Source organism: Symphodus melops (genome assembly GCF_947650265.1).
Source record: "Symphodus melops genome assembly, chromosome: 21".
Classification (NCBI taxonomy): Eukaryota; Metazoa; Chordata; class Actinopteri; order Labriformes; family Labridae; genus Symphodus; species Symphodus melops.
Genome location: NC_136711.1, coordinates 5391493 through 5413992, shown reverse-complemented (window position 1 = coordinate 5413992; position 22500 = coordinate 5391493). Strand labels below are relative to the sequence as shown.

Genomic DNA, 22500 nt, shown 5'->3' with positions numbered 1-22500 from the left:
GCGCTCACTGAAACATGCGCTCAAACAGTGTGATTGAGCTCATAACACACAGGATGTTTCACACTGAAAATATGATACAGCTCAAGCATGCCGAGAGTCAAAACATCAGCATCACTCAGCACAGAGCTGAGGGGTTTTTTAAGGAGAGAAAGAAAAGGTATGCTCGACAGTGTGTTTACCGCCATCATCATTTCGCCTACATATAAAAAAAAAAAAAATTATACATCTTGTATTTTTTTCAATTCTCATTTCATTGTTTAAAATATCATAGCTTTTTTTCTGAGGCTCCGACCTCATCACTCCTCACAGTTTGAATATACATTCAGAAATGTGAGGAGTGATGGGATGAGCTCTTAAACCCCTCAGTCGGAGCCTACAGGTGGAGGCTGTGCTAGTGGTGGGGGCTGTGCTAGTGGTGGGGGCTGTGCTAGTGGTGGGGGCTGCACAAGACGGCGGTACTCGAGCAGGTCAGAACGAGAGCAGAGAGGGAGAGACCGGAAGTCTTAAATGGACGGCTAATTGGAAGGCGGCGGCGTCAGGGGATCGTTGAGAACGAGGCAGTGTGAAGTCAGTGCTGTTGAGTTGACTGCATGAACTAGCTCGCAGGCGTCGTCTGTTTGACACCAGTAAGCCAACATGAGTTTGATAAAGTTTTCATTGCGTCAGTGCAGCCTTGTTAACGATCTTGTATAAATGATGATGTTCGCCGGCATTAAGAGAAGATTTTTTGCTAATTTAGTTTAATAGTCAAAGTCATCGGGGTGCAGATGTCCAGGCGTTTAGGTCTTCCAAGCAGGGGGCCTGGGGCTCCTTTCCCGCATGCCATATCCTACATATGCTGTTTTTCCTGCTTCCTGTCGATCTGCTTTCCTATCAATTAAAGGCAAAAAGCCATTGCCACATCTTGTCTCCACAGATTCTCTTGTGAAAGCATTTCTTTGCAGCTTTTCAGTCACCATTTCTTTCTGCTGTGGCAAACTTCAGGCTGCAGGCTGCCTGCTGCAAACAGCTGCTTTAATACAAGATGTATTTACCTGAAATGGGAAAAAAAAGATAAAAATTTACCAAATTCCTGAAGATAATATTTGAGTAAAAATGCATAATGACATTTTCTGACAAACCAGAAACATCCACTCAACAAACAACACTGTAACAAACGACACGTGTAAGTCAGATGTCTGAAGCAGAAACGACTGAGATACATTTAGACAAAGTGGCAGGACAATCAACCTGAAACACGAGGTGACCCCACACTGGTGCCAGCTTCACTTGCTTGAATGTTATTACCGGTTCGGTTTGACAAACTGTCATGTGGTGGAGCGATTTTTTATGAAAAAAAGCAATTAATCACCGTTATCATCACCTCCTATCTCTCTGCCGTCTCTTTAATTTGCTTGTTTGGATTTTGTGTTGCACTTTCAGAAGTTGGGAGAGCCGCAGCGTATTTGCTGTAGGTGACAGTTCTAATTATAGCAGCCTGTTTTTCTAAATGAATATTTAGTTTAATAAAGCAGACTGAACCTCTGTGGCCTTTTAATAAAGGGGCTGAAGAGAAAAGAAGAAGAAGAAGAAGAAGAAGTGTGGCGTTCTTGTCTGAGGCTGGCACTGGAGGCTTTTTTCTTTAACGTTGAGTCTATGAACTTTCAATCTGACTTGGTTCGCAGTAAATCGAGGGATTAAAAGTACGCAAGATCACGTGGCACAATTCAGAACGAGCAGATGTGACAAACAGCAGTGAGATTTGAAGGCGCTAAACTTCCACACTGTGCTCACCGAAGAGAACGAAAGGACACGGTGTCAGACACTTTCAGCCCAGAGGTTTGTTTTTTTTCTACTTCATCCTTCAAACTCGAGTAAAAACAGAAAGAAATGCAAACACAATGATGTCAGTAAATAAAGGGAGTACAGCTGAGAGTCACCTCTCTGTCAAATCTTCTCAATGCTTTCCAGATGACATTCAGCCCTCTTTTTAAACTTTAAAGTGCGTCATATCATCACTTTACTTCTTCTTTAAGTCACTTTGAGATATGATATCTCATATGTAAACAGCTGGATTTATGAAGGAGGCGTGTTTAATGAGCAGGTAAAACAGGCTTTGTTACAGTATGTGAGGAAAAAAACTTTATTATTTATTAATAATAATTCCTTTTATCAACTGTAGAGAAATACTTGTTTATTTTTCCAGGTAATATATTTTTAAATGGTGCTCAAAAAGACCTCATACAACCATTTCATGGAAATGGTTGTATGAGGTGAAAAACTGTAAATGTCTGCTCTGTTATTGGATCACACGTTATGTTCTTTAGAAACATGCAGGAGAGGTTTTCTCTCCCCCACGTCTGGAATTTATCCTCAACCTGAGAAAGCTTCATTTCATTCATTCTTTAACAACCGATATCACAGTCACAGCTTAAGAAACAACCAAACACACACACAAACACACACACACACACACACACACACACACACACACACACACACACACACACACACATACAGAGGACGTCCCATGAGTGTGACCACTGCAAAGGCAAAAAGCCCCCCCGCCCCCATCACACATACTGGACTGTATCATCATCAAAATCTTTAAAATCTTTAAACCTCTACGTTCCACTTCCTACAACGTCATGCTTCTTTTCAGATTAAAAACCTGTTGTGTGCTGCTACAGCTCGTCTTCAGGCAGAATAAAAGCGCTCCTGACATTCATTCATTTTTCAACATCAAATCCACGTGTTTCACAAGTGTAAACATGTCACTGGTATGTATGACACTGGCTGAGGACAGATCGAGTATCTGACGCTTCAGCCACAATGGAACTCTCAAGATCGGACTCGTTAAAAACACAAGACATCCTGCTCTCGCTCACAACACAATCAAAGAGGGGAAGCATCCCATGCAATCAACGTTTAGCTTATCAGTGCTAATAAATCAATCAAAAGCCGATCAGAAGTAAGTCAGGGCCCTGCGAGTGAGAACGCTGTTCTGCTTTGTCACTTTAGCCACTCAGTCTCACACAGTTCAAAGAAACCTTTATCTATGCACTCGGTGCGAGATGGTAATGAAACGAAAAGGATCAATTAGCAGAGATCTTTAATCATCTGAAGAAATACGAGCAGCGGATTAGAGAAGGAGCGCAGAAAGGCACAGTCATGTGTCGCATGTCGAAGGAGGGGTCTCAGTCAGTGTGTGTGTGTGGGTTCACACAGAAGTGTCCCCCACAGGGGGCCTCGGTACTCACCCAGAAATACATCATCATCTCGGCTGAGAGGGGGTGGGAGACCAGGGGCTGGAAGACGGGGGTATGCAAGGACACCTGAGAGGCCAGCGCTCGTCCTTCCTCCTTCTTCCTCTCTCTGTTGTCTTCTTTTATTTGGTACGTCTGTCCTCTTGTTGTGCACTGATTTTGACTCCTCTGTCTTTCTTTCAGCAGTTTTTTTTTTTTTTAATGCTCAGTGTCTTTTAATTGCCCTGCAAATTGTCCCTCTGTTTGTAGTTCTGCAGCTGCAGCTTTGAAGTTGTAAAGTCCACTTTTATGTGTCCCTTTTTCCCCCCTCTCAAAAAAGTCGCTCGTCCTCTTTGCTGACTCTTCTGGAGCTTAAGTTCGTGTCGCCACGCTGCTTCTCCTCCACGCTGAATCTTTCAAAGAAGAAAAACTCTCCCTCCGCTATAAGATAAAGAGATATGGAAAAAGAGTGGATGGGACAAGAAATAAATCTTCTTCGCTTCTGCTGTTGTTGGTAACTTCACTTCTTCTTCGTCGTCTTCTCATGCGTCTTCTTCCTCCTCTTCTCCAACAGGGCACCCTTTCTTGCCCACTCAGCTCTTCCTGCCTCCTCTTTTTTCCCCCCCCTCTTTCTGTAGTTGCTGTAAAGTGTCCGGCGCTCTGTTTCTCTTAGTGTGAGCGCACACTCTCTCTACGCCTTATTCTTCCAGGTAGTTCCAGCTCTGCTTTCAGGGGACGCAAGACTGAAGCAGACTCTCTTCTAGAGCATTTCTGGATGAAGAGCGCCGAAGAGGGGTAGGAGGGTGGGAGAAGCTGAAGATCACCACAAGGTACAGTAGCACAGCAGCTTTCAAGCGGAGAGAGACAAGTGCAGAGGGGAAGGGGGGTGAGAGAGTAAGGGAGGGAGGGAGGGAGGGAGGGAGGAGGGAGGAAGGGATGCTGGTGTTGCAGATACACGCTGGGTAGTAGAGAACAGCGACCGGCTGCGTAGAAGTTGACGGCGGAGGGAAGAAAGAAGGAGCGAGACAACAATAAGATGAGAGAGGGAGGAAAAGAGAAGCACAAAGATGGAAGGAAAAGAGAGGAAGAAGGAGCAGCATATTGTTTCTTATGCAAAGAGCCAACGACACCAGCCGGTTTCATTAAGTTGCACTGGGAGTGTCGGGTAGAAGGAGGAGGAGGTTTGGAGGTTCGGTTGGTGGTGTGTGTGTGTGTGTGTGTGTGTGTGTGTGTGTGTGTGTGGGGGGGGGCGTCAAAACAAAATACAATTTAGAGCACTTGTGTAACCAGAGAAGAAAAGAAGGGGGGGAAGTGAAAGAGATGTAAACAGCTCAACCGGAGCTGCTGAATCTTTTCCTGTCGTTCTTTTGTTCCCTCTGTTTTTTTTTTTTCCTTCTCTGCAGAGCAAGTGTGTGCTTCTGTTTATGTGTGCATGCATTCATGTGTGTGCGTGCATGTGTGTGTGTGTGTGTGTGTGTGTATTGACTGGTTTGGCCAAGCTGGTCTGGCCCACAGTGGTGCGAAGGGAATACTGCAGACTGCCATGCACAAGTTAAGTGTTTGTGTGTGTGTGTGTGTGAGTGTGTGTGTGTGTGTGTGTGTGTGTTTGCGCAGACTGTGTTTTGAATGTTTGAGTTTTTGAAGTTAGTTTTCTAATGACTTGTATGTTACACACAGACACACAGATACACACATAATATCCTTGTGTATGGCGATAAAATACATTAATGGTGTAAATATATGTGTGTCTGTGTGTGTGTGTGTGTGTGTGTGTGTGTGCGTGTGTGTGTGCGTGCGCACAGTTGATGGGTGTGTTTGCAGTGTGGCTGTGTTAGAAAGACAGGTTGAGAGAGAGAGAGAGAGAGAGAGAGAGAGAGAGAGAGAGAGCTGGATGGGTGAGGGTTGGATGTAGCCTGCCTCAGCACATTTACCCCCTCACCCCCTTGCCTCCCTCCCACCCAGTACAGTCAATACACCACTGAGGCAAGCTGCCATGTTAACCCTTCACTTCACTTGAGATACTTTCCCTGCACACACACACACACACACACACACACACACACACACACACACACACACACACACACACACACACACACACACACACACACACACACACACTGGGAGCGGTGGGCCACTCCTGCAATGCTCGGTGTCTGTCTTTGTGTCGCGCTGCAATTGCAGCCAAACACCGAGCGACAGAGACGCTCCATCTTATTAGAAAATCAAAACCAGCGTAGCTGCTCAGAAGTTCAATCTCATTTGATTCACACTGGCTGCATAAAAAAATAAATAAACACAATTAAAATTGACGTCCAAAATGAAATAAGATTCATCAGCTTAATTAAACTCAAACTTTCTCTCTCATGCCAGGTTCAAATATAAAGAAGTCTGTTTGAAAACACTTGGCTGTCGGCATAAAGATGCATCTCTGAACAGTTTAATACCGAGGCTGTTTATTACAAACAATCTCAGCTGCAAATCGGAAACATCTCTCATCCCGCAGCTTTGTTCCGTACTCCATCAAGGTGTTCAACAGTGTGTTGTATCTGAGTAGCAGACTGCTGCTGTGGACTCGGCTCAGCTCAGATCACAGACTCTGGAGCATTTCCTCCAGTCGCAGCAATCTGCAGAGTGAATTCCAGTACATGTGAATCAGCCTGTTCAGAGTGGCAAAGAGAGCAGAAGCAGAGAGTGCAGTAAAAGCACAAGAAGTTAAAACAGACAGACAGAAACTGGGAGAACTGGAGAGGGAGACATGTTAGTAAATACTCACTGAAACACAGCAAGGGCTTCGGCTGCTCTCAGGAAATATCTGCAGACTTGATGGAGATTAAAACAGCTGAGTAGGCTAATTCAAAGAAGGATTTATTGCATACTTCTCTTTAACTTTACTACCTTAATACCTTTTGTAAAATAAATCTAACCTTCACAACGTATTTATATAATTGTGTGTGTCAATGTCTACAAACAGTCAATTGGAAGCCTTGCTGATACATGTTCATGTATGTCAGCTAAAATGACCTTACATTATTCTTTGCACAAATAAACCTTAAAAGAAGATGCTGGTCAGTATTTTAAGAGTAAGTCGAAGGCCTCACGTGTCTGCTCTCATGTGAGCCACAGACTTCCTTACTGTATGTTCTGAAGGCTGTTTGAACTTCTCTCTCTTACCCAGGAGCCGCTGGTGCATTATTCTTCGGCCAAATTCTCACTGATGGAGCGGGATGTACGTCTTACTTTGTAACCTTGATGCTAACACATAATAGAATGGAACTGACATGGACAGGCTAACAGAATTAGCATCACTATTGTGGTAACAACTTTATTTTCTGAAATGAAGACATAATGAGTCTTTTTTTTTATTGCATATTAATCCCTGAGTGAAATTCAACTTTAAACTCTATTACTTTAAATGACTAAATTATTTTTCACTGGGAGCGATGTATCTGTAACTGAGACATGCTTCTAACACAGAGGCCCACATTACACACATGCACAAACAGGACCTGTGGACATGCATTCGTGGAGAGGTCTCAGAGTGGATCTGCGAGACAAAGAGCACACCAGGGCCGTTGGGGGTTCGGCGCCCTGCTCATCGGCACATCAGCAGCACTTGAGAAGTGACCCAGCACCTCTCAAGCAACCCGACCAACTTCTATATTGTTGGTGCTCACCGGAACTTGATCCAGTGACCCTTCACTTTGCAGCCGAAGTCCCTACAATGCTGATGCTGATGCCACAGTTGTTTTATTGGAAAGAAGTCGTTGGTGTGTTCGCTGAATAAACAGAGATTAAATGAGCAGCAAATCGAGAGAGTGTGCGATGGAAGGAAAATGAAAGGTTTACTCCTGTAAGACCAGTTTTAGCAGCCATCACTGCTTACCTGACTTTCACCAGGAACAGGAGAAATGTTCAGGTGGCAAGGTAACAAAAAGATGTCTCAAAGAAAACTGAGGTATGAAGATTTAACTAATCGGCTACTATACTAATAGTAATTAGCTCAAAACCTATAAAGACAGAAAATAATGCAGAGGCATGATCACACTGTGGTTAGAGAACACAGTCAACACAGCCATCCTGCAGAGCCCTGCAGAGTCAGATTCCATATTCTACACATGTACGAGGTTGGATTCTGAAGTGTACTGATTCAGGGAGTTGATTTATGCACATTAGCTCTTTTATAACTATTCCACTTCAAATGTCGGAGAACTTATTTTAAGATCTGCATTGAGGGAATACATTCCATATTAAAGTTGCATCAAACGCTCTCAGTGTGGTGAGTTCTTCCAGTTTATTTTTATTTTCTTATTTATTTTTTGGTGGGTGATGTGCATCATTTCATCATCAATAAAACATAAGCACATTCATTAAAAAAAAAAAAAGTATTGGTGTAACTATATTGAACAAACAAGAGCGTGGCCTCAGCATCATATATGTCTTACTTTACCAACTGCTGAATTTTCACAAAAATAAACCGTAAGGAGAGCGCAGTCGTCACACCGTCCTCAACGTAAGGAGGAAAACTTTTCAAGTTTGATGTATGGACTTTAACAAATCTATATATCTATATATGTATATCTATATACATATATATATATGTACATATTAAAACAAAATAATGAGTGTGTTAATAGTTAGAATAGATTATGAATACCAAATTATCTGCAGCCATTTGTGCTGGAATTGGTTTTTTAAGACTTGCTTGAAATGAGGCCATTTACATACATGTATGCATGCCTGGTGTGCAGCCTCAGCGCTCACTCTCTGTCACTGCTTCCCCCCCTGAGATGACATACGGCTCTTTTTTCCCCAGCAACTACCATTCAAAAGAGAACATTTTCTTATCAAATGTGGGTGTCATGCTATTTCAGGTCAGGGTCATGAATAAGTTAGGCCAGACTCGGCATGTGAGTGAGCTAATACAAAAATAACGACAGACTGCTGGTGGCTGGGTGTTGTTGGAGGGAAGGAGCAACATCAGGTCAACAGTGACGTAAAGGCTGAATTTAATGTACAGAGAGTGAAGGCTGGGCTGACGCTGTAGGTGAAGTGTGTCAGTCATCGTTGGTGTGTTTACGCTGACGCAGGCTTCGCAGTGGGACTTTTGCTCAGCCTCGCAAAAAAGGCTTTACCTAATTAATGTGTAATAACTCATCTATAAAGTATGAGTGAATGATTTATTATCTATTCATGAAGCAATTACAACTTATAAAGCTTTAATAAAGACTGACTGGGTAGAACACAGACAACGGATGCACTCTGTGCTGAACCGCTGATGATCAACATTATGTTTTAACCCTTTGTTGCCCGACATGGTACAGAGATCCACCAGCCATAATCCTGGACGCACTGTGCATAGATTTTAATATCGAATGATCATTTTTTTTATTTTTTATGAAAACCAGTGTTGCTAGAAGGACAATCCCAAAAATGTTTACTACACCTATTTCAATTGCTATTTATAAATGCAGCCTAATAGCATTAGCATTGCAATGTTTTTCTTTATTTGCTTACAGGCGACACAGGCGGAGTGTGAAAAGCTCTCTCTCTCTCTCTCTCTCTCTCTCTCTCTCTCTCTCTCTCTCTCTCTCTCTCTCTCTCTCTCTCTCTCTCAGTCTGGATGCTACAGTATGTGTTTCACTGAGTGTTGCCAGCAGAGTCTGCATCAGGCCTTCAGAGAGCCGGGCTGCCAGCTCTACCTGATCTCAATCCTCCTGCCGGGGTTCCTCTCATTGACTCTCTGTCTGCTGCCAGACACGCCGAGCTATCTCTCACCTGGAAAAACTCGGCAGGCTGCTTTGGCTCAACTACTGTTTACTCTTCCCTTTCCAGGAGGGGAGGAAAAAAAATAAGGTTCATGGTGTGTTTGAGCTGGAATGTGTTGCATCTTAATAACAGGTGTCCATTAGGTGTGCAAGTCTGCACAAACTGGCATTCCCCTCGTCTCTCTTTTCCTCCAGCTGGGGACACACCTGACCACACCTGGGTTAGAGCTGTTATAGAGCCATGTAATAGGACTGTGCAAAAATGCTCTCAAGGCAAACAAGACTTAGAAGAACAGTACAAAAAAGAGTACAGCGGGGGCGCTGGTGGCGCAGCAGCAGTGCGTGTGTCGCCATGTATCGAGGCTATAGTCCCCACGCTGGCGGCCCGGGCTCGCGTCCGTCTCTCCCTACTCTCTCTCCCTGATTTCCGCCTCTGTCCACTTTCCTCCCTCTATTATAAAGGTGAAAATGCCAGAAATAAATAAAAAAAATAAAATAAAAAAACAGTACAGCATCGCTTGAAATGAAAACAACACAGGATAGAGACACGTTAGTTTTGTTTTTTTTAAACATGGTGACATGTATCTTGCATGCTATGCCACCTGTAATATCTTATTTGTCCTCTATGTCCTGTCTTAATTTTCACAAAATTCTTTAACTCTGTAAAGCACTATTCACTTGTATGATTGTACTTCTAGAAATCAACTTGCATTGCCTGGCAGCTGGATATTACAATGAAGCATTGCATTTCCTGAGCCGACGGCTGTAACAACCGTGCCCGTGATAATTTGGCAGAATGTTTTCTAACGTACAAAAGTCCTTTGTTACACATTATGTGTTTAGATGAAGAAATCGACTTTATCAACTTACTACATTTAATGCTTGATTAACATTAGACATGAAAGTGAATTGTTAATGGTTGAACTGATCACTCCATCAACATCAGGGTTTAAATAAACTCATTTGTTGTATCAGAAATCAAACAGCATTTTATCCCCATCCCTATCGTCTTTGTAGCTATTACAGCATCATCCAACAACTGAGCTATGTTACGTGAATGTATGTAAAAATACATTGTTTTGGGGTATTTTTTGATGCTGTTGATTTTCTTGGAGGAAAGTGTCTTTAAACTAATCAGTGTGATATCATTTCCTCTTTTTCCTTCCCCAAACATAATCAAAAACCCATTTCCAATTCCTTTATCGGGTCATCAACTCTCCCTGCCTTATTAATTATTGCCATATTTCTCAAAAGTCTATCTAGATTAAATGTATTGTGAACTTCACAGACAAACTGCACAGTGAGATGAAGGCTCTGGAGCATAGGGGATTTGATCTGAGCGGCCCTGCTCGAAGCTTTGCTTCAGCCTTGTGTTGCTTCCGCATAACCAGAACCTGTCGAGGAGATGACCAGCAGCTCGGGCAGCAGATCAGGAGAGGCTGCTGTAAGTCTGCTCTTCAGAACTCAGCCACTCTGCAAACCTCACACGTACCCTGCTCTTGTTAATGGAAGGGAGGGGAAAAAGGGAGAAACGTTGTCTGTCTCCTTATAGAGAGATGATTCTAACAGAAGAGGAAATGCAAGCGAGAGCACTCACATGTATGTTTGATAATTAGCTGGCGGCAAGGAAATGAAAGTTAAGCATGGTGGGATCATGTTCTGTAAGGACTATAATGGGGGAGAAAAAAAAATCCACCCTCAGTAAATACTACCGAGTATCTCTTCTCCATCACTCACTTCATCAAACACCAATTACTGCCAGAACATCTGATCTCCCCTCGTCTCCTGTTTAACCCGATTTTATCATCATCTTCCTAATCACACAACATGAATGTTTTTAAGTCATCATGGCAAAATTAAGCTGAACTTTATGAAGAAAAGAACGTGATCTAGTGGGTCTCTGTATGTTTATAATCCAGACCACAGAGCCAGAGAGACCTTTACACACTTGGTTTCTTGCATATAAAGGAACACAATTATGAAGAAATCCATGTAGCAATACTACAGTGTAGAGTAAGCATAACATATTACTAGCTAGTTATGAAGCAGGAATGATACATTTCCCTGTGTATGACCCGAGAATTCAATCGTTTATCTGGATGTTTTATTTTGCATCAAATGCTTTTCTTTTGATCCTAATGCCTCCTCAACTTTTATCAATCAACCCAGAGATGAAAATGATTCAGGTCTGGAAATGAAAAAAATAAACAAAAAAGAAGAAGACCTTAACATTGCATGACGTTGTTTTTTTCAGCGTCATTGTTTGTTCCAACATTCAAACTGGGCCCCTCCCCCTACCAAACCCTTTGAATACTGCACTTTGAATCTGCATGTACGATGAATAAAGAGCTGTGAACACTGAAGTAAGAGCAGAGAGGGGCCAGATGTTAACTTTTGTATCTTTGTTAAAGAGCTCCAACTCCATGACACCCAACATTTGCAAGGCTCTGAATCAATTAAAAAAACAAAAAAGAAAATGTGGGTGTGCGTCAGAGAACATCACGGTAAATAAAACATAACCTCTGAAGCTAATAATATTTTTTGATGATATCAGCTGCGGTGCAGGGACGCTCCCTTTAAATATTAATAAAGTTAAAAGTAAACATTGAACATTTCCATGTTCTCATTCTGAAAGTTTTACGCTTCAAGATTTGATTGAACATCTGGTTCTGGTTTCCAAGCAGTGATCGATTATCTGACTTTAATATCTTATATATAAAAAACAGCCAAGACAACATTTTCACTAATACCAACTAAAATCAGCTGTCTTTCATAAGAGGCAATAAACAAGCAGACAAGTCGGTGTGTGTGTGTGTGTGTGTGTGTGTGTGTGTGTATCATAGTTTCATGGACGAGTGATCAAACTGAGCCAGCAAATATCCTTTGCTGTATCTTGACGGAGAGACAACATCGATATCTATCAAATATAACATTTATCAGCAGCTCAATAAAACGGAGCCTTGCAATCAGCAAGTGACATGGAAGAGGTTACAGACTAATTCAAATGTAATTGAAATACCACTAAAATTGCATTAGTTTGTGTTAATGTTGGAGACAAATCCATTATTTATAGAACTGGTCCTGAAGGAAAGTCATCAGGAGGGCTGATGTTGGAGAGAACATGTCATTATTGGTAGAAGCTTGGAAAGGAATTAACTCTCATGGTGTTATTTATAGATGAAAGAAAGGAGAAAGATGACCAGCAAGCTTTACCTCAGGCTGATTCTCTGAACCTTTTGTGTTGTCAGGTGACACAAAAGGACATGATACACACTGGGTGGCGTGAATGCTTTCTGGTCCAGAAAACAGTCAAATACTTCTTGTTTGTGGCAAAGCTAGTGCAAAGCTAGCGCCAAGCTAGCAAAAAGCTAGCTAGCAAAAAGCTAGCACGAAACTAACGATAAGCTAGCGTGTAGCAATGACAAACAGTTCCGAACTGTTTATGAAGCAAACCGTGACTAAATGTGTTAAAAAAAAAAAGAAGTTATTTTCTTGTAACTAATTGAACGTAATTAACGTGTTAAAGTCCCGCCCCTAGTTTTTATAAAGGTACATGTAGCAGTAAGTTCTAGTTTCAGTAAAAAATGGCTGCCAACATTGACAGGCAGCTCACCACTGACACAGAAAACTACTATTTAGTTTCTGTAGCTGTTTTCAACACAATATTGCATTAGTATGACCTGCTGCATTTTCACATGGGCTCACCTCAACTCCACACTGAAATGTTACTCAGGGTTGGCAGGGCTGAGTCTGCAGCTGACTCATACCATCGAACCAGTCGCTGGTCAGCCTCGAGGAGCTGAGAGCAGCTTTAAAGTTTTTCAGACACTCAAGGTGGTGAATGTAAGCGATGATGGTCTGGACCCAGACAGATCAGCAGTTTGGTTTTCTGCTGTATCTGAATATAAGAGGTTTGTTTAAAATAATCTCAACAAATGATTCTGATGCCGATTTAGCAAGAGCAATGACATGACTGTCAATTTTTTTAAAACAGCTGAAACTGCAAGTAGACAAACTCGTCTGGTCACCAAGAGCAGGCAAGTCAATTAATATCTCAACCCAATGGAGACATTATAAAACTATTGCTCTCCTGTACAAACACTTCAGACCTTGATGGACTCGAGCAACTCCCACTAAATGAAGACCACAAGATTTATTATGAACATGTTTTTTATAAACTCTCCATGACTTGGAAAAACACACTGTGATCCACTTGTAGTGTAACATTAATGCATGCATTCTGTTAGCAAGGCTGCTCACAGTCCTTTGTCAATGAACCATCAGTCACAAAAGAGTGTGTGTGTAAGAGAGAGAGAAAGCCAAGAAGAGATAAAACCAGCAAAGAGGCAAAGCCGAGGGGAGAAGGTCATTTAGCGGGGGAAAGAAGAGAAGGAATAAAATGGGGAGGAGTACAAACTCACCAGTCTGGTGACGAGGGGAACCCCGAAGTGCCAGAAGTGCTCGTTGAGCAGCCCGTTGTAAACCACGTTACCAAACAGAGCAATGGTTCCTGGTTTGCACAGACCACTTCCTGGCTTGGTTTCTGCAAATAAAAAAAGACAAGTAATTATTCAACACGGCATGAAGACACAGTAAACACATGGTAAACAGTGAGAGGATGGTAACACAACAGATCAGCGGTATGATATTGTTCTTATACGACCAGTTCACGTTAATTTATTTAGTCTTTCTCATCCTGCGAGCTCGATAAATCGGGGCTTAAAACCATCTTACTTCAAATCCTTCTTGTAGTTCTTCTGTGATATTGTGACAATACCAAAGCCTGCTTAAACGTGGCTGGTCTACACTAAAATAACAGACTGCAGCTATGCATTTGATATGCAGATGGGATGAATAGGGATAATAGAGAAGTGGGAAAGTATAAGTTTGGCCATATTGCAGCATTATGTATATGATGGAACAAAGCCCAGATAAATTAACAGTTAATTAGAAGATTATTGACAAAAGAGGCAATAATTGCTCGTCTTAGAGTTTTTGTTTGCAGTGGAACATGGCTGGAATAGAGATAAAGTTGGTTTGAAATGTCTCTGAAAATGATGAAATACTTTTTGACAGAACTGTGAAAAGCTCTCTGGACCGTTTTCCTGTGAACTTTTGAGAAGGGATTGAAAGTGACTGCTTTACTAGGAGTTCTCCTCTGCGCACAGTCCAGACAACAAAAGCCAAGATCAGTTTTGCAAATATGACAGCACAAATCTGGCAGTTTTCGGAAGAGTTCAGAAAGCCGTTATCTGTTTATACACAAAATACATCTGTTCTTATGCTTTCGAGGGAGCGCTGGGAGGTCTAACTGGGATGAATGAGTCAAACCTTGAGCCACTCCAACAAACCCTGCACAAGCACATGGACACAAACAAACATGAGCAGCGTGTGTGAATCAGGACGGGATGAACAAAAGGAAAGAAAAACAACAAAAAATATTGGAAAAAAAGACGCTAATGGACGTCTGTCTCTTGATTATATGACAAGAGGACTACAACTAAAACTTTACAAAAAAAAAAAAATGTTTCAATGATGTCAACAAATCGGCCGCAGTGCTCTTTATTTAGACACACGAGAGAAAAGCGGGCTCTATGAGCTACAGGCCACAGACTGAATGGATGAGAAGTGTCAATCCGTAGATGTAATTACAGGAAAGCCTAAAACACGTAATTTGATTGCGGTGAGCATCAGTGAATGATGAGATCTAAATAAGGAGAGCAGGTAAATGAAGCTCTCCTCCAGGGTTTTTCAGATGCACTTCAGCCAGATCACACTCACTGCCTCTCTGTGCCACGATCTGGTGTCTCCTGGCTCCACTTAGGAAGGATCTATCTTACATTCCATCACTCTAAGTAGTTTGGCAAGCACACAGACACACACACACACACACACACACACACACACACACACACACACACACACCCCGACACAGACACACACAGAGACACACACATAGGCACACACACAGTTGCATGGTTATGGCCTGTTGGCATGATTCTTGCCTGGTTCTTTGGCAATTGTGTATCCGCTAGGCTTGCATCCCAGTCAACACCCTGTGGGTTGAGAGTACTTAGGGGAGAGAGAGGAGGAGAGCGAGCGACAGAGAGATTACTGCTCGGCTCAGCTTGCTACCCCACTTGGCTCACCTGGTGTTTATGGCAAGAATAGCAGGACAAGGAGGTAAAGAAAATATGAGCGGGCCATCCAAAAGGTCTTCAGAGGATTCAGAAATTCTCTCTCTCTCTCTCTCTCTCTCTCTCTCTCTTTACCCCTGTCTTTTACATTAAAAACTGTGCAGACGTGCCTTTGGTAAACACAATCAGTATTTGGCTCATATTCATTCAGCAGCCATCTTTTTTGGACAAGTTGTTAGCTTGAATAACTCTGTTTTGTAAATGTGTTCTAATCAAAAGCAATATGAATTTTTGAACATGTGTTACTGAAACAAGTTTGTCCGCCTGGTTCCGTGTAAATTAAATGATTAAAAACAACTCAAGAGGGGCGCCGGCAACCGAGCGTTTACGTTATGTCCCGTGTATAGAGGCTATACTCCACACTTGTGGAGTCCTGGTTCACGTCCGACCTCAGGTCATTCCCCGCTTGCTCTCCCCGATAACCTCCTCTATCCACTGACCTATAAAGGCACACCAGACGTAAAAAAATCCAAAAAATCTTAGAAACACAAAATGCTGTCTGGTCTGGGTTTAAAACATCCTTCGAAGGTTATTTCACCAAGAGACAAGAATTACAGCAACCTAATGCGTGAGTGATTTAATATTTGCTGAAATTTGTTTTGTTTTTTTCATCATAAGAAAAAATACATTTGTCAAGACCAAAAGTTGTCTGGAACACATCTTGGTCTATGTTTGTGTGCTCTTTATAACAACACTGGAATGAGCATCCAACATTGTCTTTTGTTTCTGTTTTGGTTATGTGCTCTTGACTTTTGGAGTAATGTGTCGTGTCCCTTTGGAGTTACCGTAGCTGCCATAAAGCAGTTGTTGTTGCTGTTCATTACATGCACCCACATTCGAAGATTTAAACCCTCTCTTCTCTTGAGAGAGTCGGATGTGACCTGCACACTCCCCCAGTCAAGATCAATTTAATGCCTCCTCTCCTCCGGTGCTCAGACCCACTCTCTGTCCAAGCAGCAGCTCACATCCCAGTATTTATAACTCTGTGTTCCCCTGAGGGCTCTGAGCACCAAAACATATTCCCCTGGGAGTGTGTGGGTGTGTGTGTGTGTGTGTGTGTGTGTGGGTGTGTGTGTGTGTGTAAGAGAGAGAAAACGTGAAAAAAAAGGGACAGGGATAAGGGCCAGAAGGCTTCAGGGCCAGAAGGCTTCAGGGCTTATAGTCCATGTACTGGCAGAGAGGCCAGTCAGTTTTTACAATTCTTTGTTTCATGCTGGGACATGAGCAGGGGACGAGCTCATGCTCCCCCCAGTGTAAGATCATTTTTACTGTCATCTCTACACTCGATTAAAAGAAGGTTTCCCAGCAACAGTTAAACAGTGAAACTCTTTCGGGGGTTTTGTAAATGTGCCTTTTTAATAAATCATCGACCTCGGCCTCTTTTTGCTCGGCTGCTTTGATCGGAGGTTATTAAGGTGCTGAAGCTCATTCTACCACCCAACTCACTAGATAATCCTGTCGCCCAAACAACTAAAAAATTTAAAGTACAATCCAATGAAAGCAATTTCCTCTGCAGCTCGTTGAAAACACACTGAGTGGAAAAAGAAACTTCTTGTGGTCCTCATCAAACAATTCAAAGGAGCCAATAAAGACTTCACAGCCCATCAAGTCGAGCAGTGGATTGGTCAGCACTGTTACTAATAACTGCTGATGAAAATCTTAAAGGCCAATAAAAGCTCATGGATGAGCTGCGATGGGTTCCTATTACCAGCCAGTCATCTGAAGACTAATATGTCTAGGGCAGCATCTTAGCTAACTACAGCAGAGATTTACACAACACTTCTGCAGCATGCACAGGCCAGTAAAGACGCTCCTCTGCTGCAGTAAAGACATTTTAATCAACTCAATGAACGCTGTGTTGAATCACATATTCCAATGTTCTAACATTAAGACATGCAAACCTGGAGTTATAAAGGGAACAATTTCATCACTACAAGCCATTTTTCCTCCCGAAATCTGTTCACCCTCCAGACTAAAGAGTTGACAAAAGTCAGCAGCAAGAATTGAAAGAAAAGTAACTAAAACAACTAACTTTGGACCCCCATATCTTTTAGAATGGATTTAATTCTTAATTGATCAGGTTTATTAGGGCATGCTCATATCTTCATTTCCCCAGTCTTCGATCAATACAAGCCAACACATCCTTTGAGATAAACAGCCAGTAGTCTTTGTTTCATGTTGGTAGTTGCTAGTCTTTGTTTGATGTTGCTTGTAAGACTTGGGACTCTGTGGAGGCGTGGCGTGCTTCCTTACACAACAACAGCACATGTGATCATCAATGTAGTTCAGCCCGAAACTGTGCAGGTGAGTCATCTGAGTCCGAAGGTAAAGCCAGACACTGATTGGTCATTTCAGGTCATTTCACAATACCAATAGCATAGTTAGCAGTACAAGGGCATTGCTAGCTGGGAAGGCATTATTTGTTCTCTAAGCTAATGCTAAGAATGCTAGGAATGCAATGCTAATTTTCTGATCTGTAGTTTTAGCTAGTGCTTAATTATAATGAAGCAAAACTACCACTTCACAACAACAACCTGGACTATACCAATGCAGCCAAAAAACAAACAACCACCGTGGACACTGAGCATCTTCAGCCGTCTGTCATTGGCTGTTGAATGACACCAACACTGAGATAAAACCAACCCAGAAGTGCCAAATAACTCCCCATGGAGCTGCATAATTGAATACCCAAAATTCACAGCATTCTGCCCAGTACAAAAAGAAACATATTGTAGCTTATATCTCTATTCTATTTTAAAGGTATTAAGCCTGAATGTTTGCACAGATGGGTTGATGGGGAGTCCCAACTGCTCCCCCAACCACCTTTTATTATTCGGACAGCTGCAACTTTGCAGTGTTAAAAAAAAATGATGCACTAAAAAAAAGATGTTGTGACTTAATATCTGTTTGGCATACTAAAGGTCACACAGCTTTAATTTCTGCATCCTTGCATTACTTAGCAATGCTAAATCAATGGGAAGCATGCTTTTGATTCGCTCCTATCATAAAAAGGCCTTGACAAACCATGTAGAGGTAGTACAAGGATTTAAATACATTCACTGAGCTTCCCTCCAGTATAAATACCCACACAGGCAATCCCTTCAACCACCCCCATCACACACACACACACACACACACACACACAAACGACAGCAGCCAAATAAAACAGCCTTTATTAAGCACACATCACTTTTTCTGCCATCTTTATTTCACATGCTCTGATACAAAAAAAATACTAACAAACAGGTTATAGGGGAGCAGCAGAAACCCGTATGTCACATCTCCCAGTCTGCCAGCAAAAAAAGAATCCATCTCTGGACTTTTTGGTTTTAAACAGGGAAGAAAAAAATATGTAAATGGTTATCAACATTTGACACAGACACAATGATGTCATCTGTTGTCAGGGGTCAGTTGTGTATATTGTGTATTTTGTGTAAGTATATTTTAAAGGTATCTCCAACTAAAGGGTTTTGATTGGCCATCTTGTACCTATTGTTGACAGATCATTGAATGTTGAGTTCAATTTATTTAAACACAATACATCCACTGTTCCCATCACATGCCAAACCAATAAAAAACCAATAAGCCCAAGTTAAAAAGGAGGTGCCATCCCTCTTCTGATGTATCTATACCCGGCCAATTACAGGTGACTGTGCCAAAGACTGAACTGTCTTGTCGCCAATGAAAATTTGAACACAATGCCTTGCCCTTAGATAAAAACACGAGTCTCTTGCTGAATACTATAATCCAAAACTAGTTCTCATGAGTCGTGATGTCCACAGTTCACAATGCTCGTGTCTTGTTCATGTTCTACCTGATGGTAAAGAATCCTCCTCCTCTGGCCTGCGGACACAGATTAAAACACAATAACAGCCATGTTGGACAGCAGCTGATTCCCCCGCAGACACCACAATATAAGACCCAGTGAGTGAGTGACTGTCAAACAAAACCTGGCCTCTGTATCGTTCAGCATCCTCTATTCACTTTGATACAGTCTACCTTTAGGTTTCCAGTTCACCTGACTCAGTCTTGTTTTGGTTGCTGCAGCCTTATTTTACACACAATTTCTTGCCTTCCTATTGATTTATTTATTTTTTTGCTCTATCCCATCATCTCCAATTAAAAATCTGTCTCGTTCAAATTCTTCCAGCATCCTTTATAGTGTCATTATTTTGTGTCCATTTATCCTTCTTCTTCTCCTATTCTGCACATTGCTATATATCCTCACTCTTTGTCAAATCAAGAGAACATTTTGTTCATTCAATTCATATTTTTTGTTTCTCTATTTTCTCCTGCTCACATTCTTTTTTTTTTTTTTTTGCTTGTCCCCATTTCTGGGAATGTTTTCATATTTTTGAAAACTCCATCATCCATCATTCCACGTCCAAACATCACTTCCTTCCTCTCAGTCTCCTGACTCACAGTCATTTTACTACTCTTTTACCCTAACCTCCCATTTAGTTTCACTCTACAGCTCCTCCTTCTACCTTTCTGCATGCAGTTCCTCCCTCCCTCCTTTCTTCTCCTTTGGCTCTTGGTCTGGGACAGCTGGTGAGGTGGGTCTGCCTGCTCCTGTCAGTTTAACTGGCTTGGCCGCCGGGCCAGCAGGGCTTTGATCCACTACCAACAGCCTCCAGCCCAAGCAGGGCCACAGCAATGCCAGACCAGGAGCCCCTGAGCACTTTACCTCCCCCCACCATATACACTGACTGTGGGCAGTAAGAGGTGGCCAATTCCCCAACCTTGAGGAAGAGTAAACATGGCAGCCGTTGTGAAGGTCCACTAAGGCAGAGGTAAAGAGGAAGGAAACCTGATTGATCCTTCCTGTGTTGAAAATGCCAGATTGTAAATGGATATGTTGATAATTGCATGGGTATAGACGTAAATACAAATACACCCACACTTGTAGGTTTCATAAGAAGAGATCTGGGATGGGATGGGATTAGGTATAAGAAGAAAAAATATCAATTCATGCATGATGCTGGCTTGTTCTGACTACCACCTTTTCAAATAAAGCAGCTCGATTAGTGGCCAAAGGCTACACGATATGACAATCCAGGCATCCCTTTAACAACAGTGTGGCATGTTAATGACTGCATGGTGAAGTTAGCAATGTTTTTTATCTGACATTCATTTAGATTGCCCACATACTTATCATTCAAGTGATATAAATCAGCATTCTGAAGTTGCACTTAAAAAATAACCAAAAATATTTACTTGAAAGTTTGAATAAGTAGCAATATGCATGAATGAAACCCAACAATTCCTGATGATAATACAACAAGGGATTTTTTTAGATATTTAAACTATGTCACTTGGCTTTTCACATCAAAATAATATGCTTGTGGACAGACATAAGAGCTGACGGGGTGCTGACGCTCATCCTTTTTAAGATTTGGCCAGCCATCCTTACAGTTCACTTAGCCTCCATTGCTTGGTCGTGTAGATAGGCCCTGTACAGAATATGAAAGATCAATCCCTGTTTGTCAGAGCATGCCACACAACTCCTGGTGCATGCTCGTCTAATTGTAAGCATTACTGCAATTTGCATGCACATTCAATGATAATCTAGAAAACAGCCGCATGGTTGGTCTTTGAGCAACCCAAAACAGAAGATGTCATCTCCTGCTGTTTATCTCCTTCCACTGGATTCAAGTTGGTACTTGCATCTAACTCAAAACCCTGATGCTCACTTACAAAAACAATAACACAAGTGACTACCACATCCCTGAACTACTTCATCCAGTTAAACACTCCCTCCCATCCATCACTCTCTGCCAATGAAAAGCGCCTGGTCCCGTCCTCACAACATGGCCCTGAGTCTTTAGCTGGACTCCTCTCCTCTTCTGTACCGTGGTAGTACAATTGAAGCTAAAGCAACTCTTTATGAACACCTATGATGATGGTATTCAGTTGTTGATGTTGAGTACAATGTTCATGATGGTGATGTTGACGGTGTTGTTGATGTTCATGACTTCTTAACAGCTTGTGCATGGCCTGCATGCTGTGCGAACTTTCTTCAAGCTTGGCTTTTATTTCATATTGACTGACTAAGCTACACACGGGGCGGTTGCGGTTCAGTCGGTAGAGCCGGTCGTCTCTCAACCAAAAGGTTGAGGGTTTGTTCCTCAGAGCCTTTGGCAACATCTCCAATGTGTCCTTTGGCAAGACACCCTGAATTGCTCCTGCTGCTTTGTCTACGAGGTATAAACGTGTATGAATGGGATTATTTACATCTGATAGTCTCACTACTGGATGAACCACTGCCACCAGTGTGTGAATCGGTGTGAGGAGTTGGAAGACTCGAAAAGTGCTATACAATTTACCATTGACATGACTTTGAAATTACTTCTATAGCTTAAATAACATAAAACATCTTAGTCACCTTTGTTAGAACATCATCAAGTGACCAAATCTAGTCAGTGGTAAAGACTGTGTTGACATGTCCTTTATGTTCTTGTTTTTACCCCTTTGATGTAATGTAATAGTTTGTTATGTAGCCAGCTAGTTATACAATATACCCAATAAAATCCCAAACACCACCCATGCCAGCATGCAAACACTCTCCAAGAACCTGTGGATAAGTGCATTCCAGTAAAAAGCTGTTCCTTGTAGAAAGAGGCATGTGAGCAATCATTCACAATCCGACTGGTGCCTTGGTGCACGGGAAGCAACTTGGCATTCAGCTGCTGGCATTACGGCCTTAACTGGAAGTGCCACGAAACACAAATAATATAATGTGAGCGCAGTATGGTGCATGGTTTGCTTCAAAGCCCGTTCTTATGTGAGATTGGAAATGTGCCACTCTCCCCCGCCTGGAATCACCTCGCCTCGCTCGCCTCTGTCAACAGCTGCTTTGAGAGAGTTCCCATGGGGTGTCGAGGGGGGGAGGGCAGGGAGGAGACGCCTAGCTTTGTGCCGATTTCTCCTCTTGTCGCCTGTTTATTCTGGAGACTAAGCACTACAAAGCCAGCTAACTGTAAAACAATTAGATTAGCATAAATATGTTCAATTATACATGCAGATTTAAGGCCCGGCGCAACATAGAGGAAACCCATTGAATTATTCAGAATGAACAAATATTGGTTAAATCAGATCGAAACAACAGGAAGCAAATACGACTTCATTACTCTGCAGTGGCCTGGGAGCGCACCATATGCCTCTGTCCACATTGGTTAAACATTTTACACACTGTTTACTCACTCTCCGCCTCAAGGACCCAGGAAATGTGCGCATGTACCGAGAGATTGGAAGAAAAATAACAACTTGGAAGGAGAGTGCATAAAAAGTTGTCAGGTAAAGAGAAAGGAG

General features: G+C 42.2%; 1 protein-coding gene across 7 annotated transcripts in view; it reads right to left on the bottom strand.

Annotated features, from left to right (window-relative positions):
* Positions 1-22500, bottom strand: part of rbfox3a (RNA binding fox-1 homolog 3a) — a 499685-nt gene that overhangs the window by 158922 nt on the left and 318263 nt on the right. For 6 of the 7 annotated variants that reach the window (XM_079372549.1, XM_079372546.1, XM_079372552.1 and 3 more), the window contains exon 5: positions 13414-13535. In XM_079372549.1, the coding sequence (XP_079228675.1) occupies positions 13414-13535 (122 nt within the window). Of the gene's footprint in view, positions 1-3239; positions 4982-13413; positions 13536-22500 lie in introns of those variants that run through there. The other variant, XM_079372553.1, reaches the window with a different exon arrangement.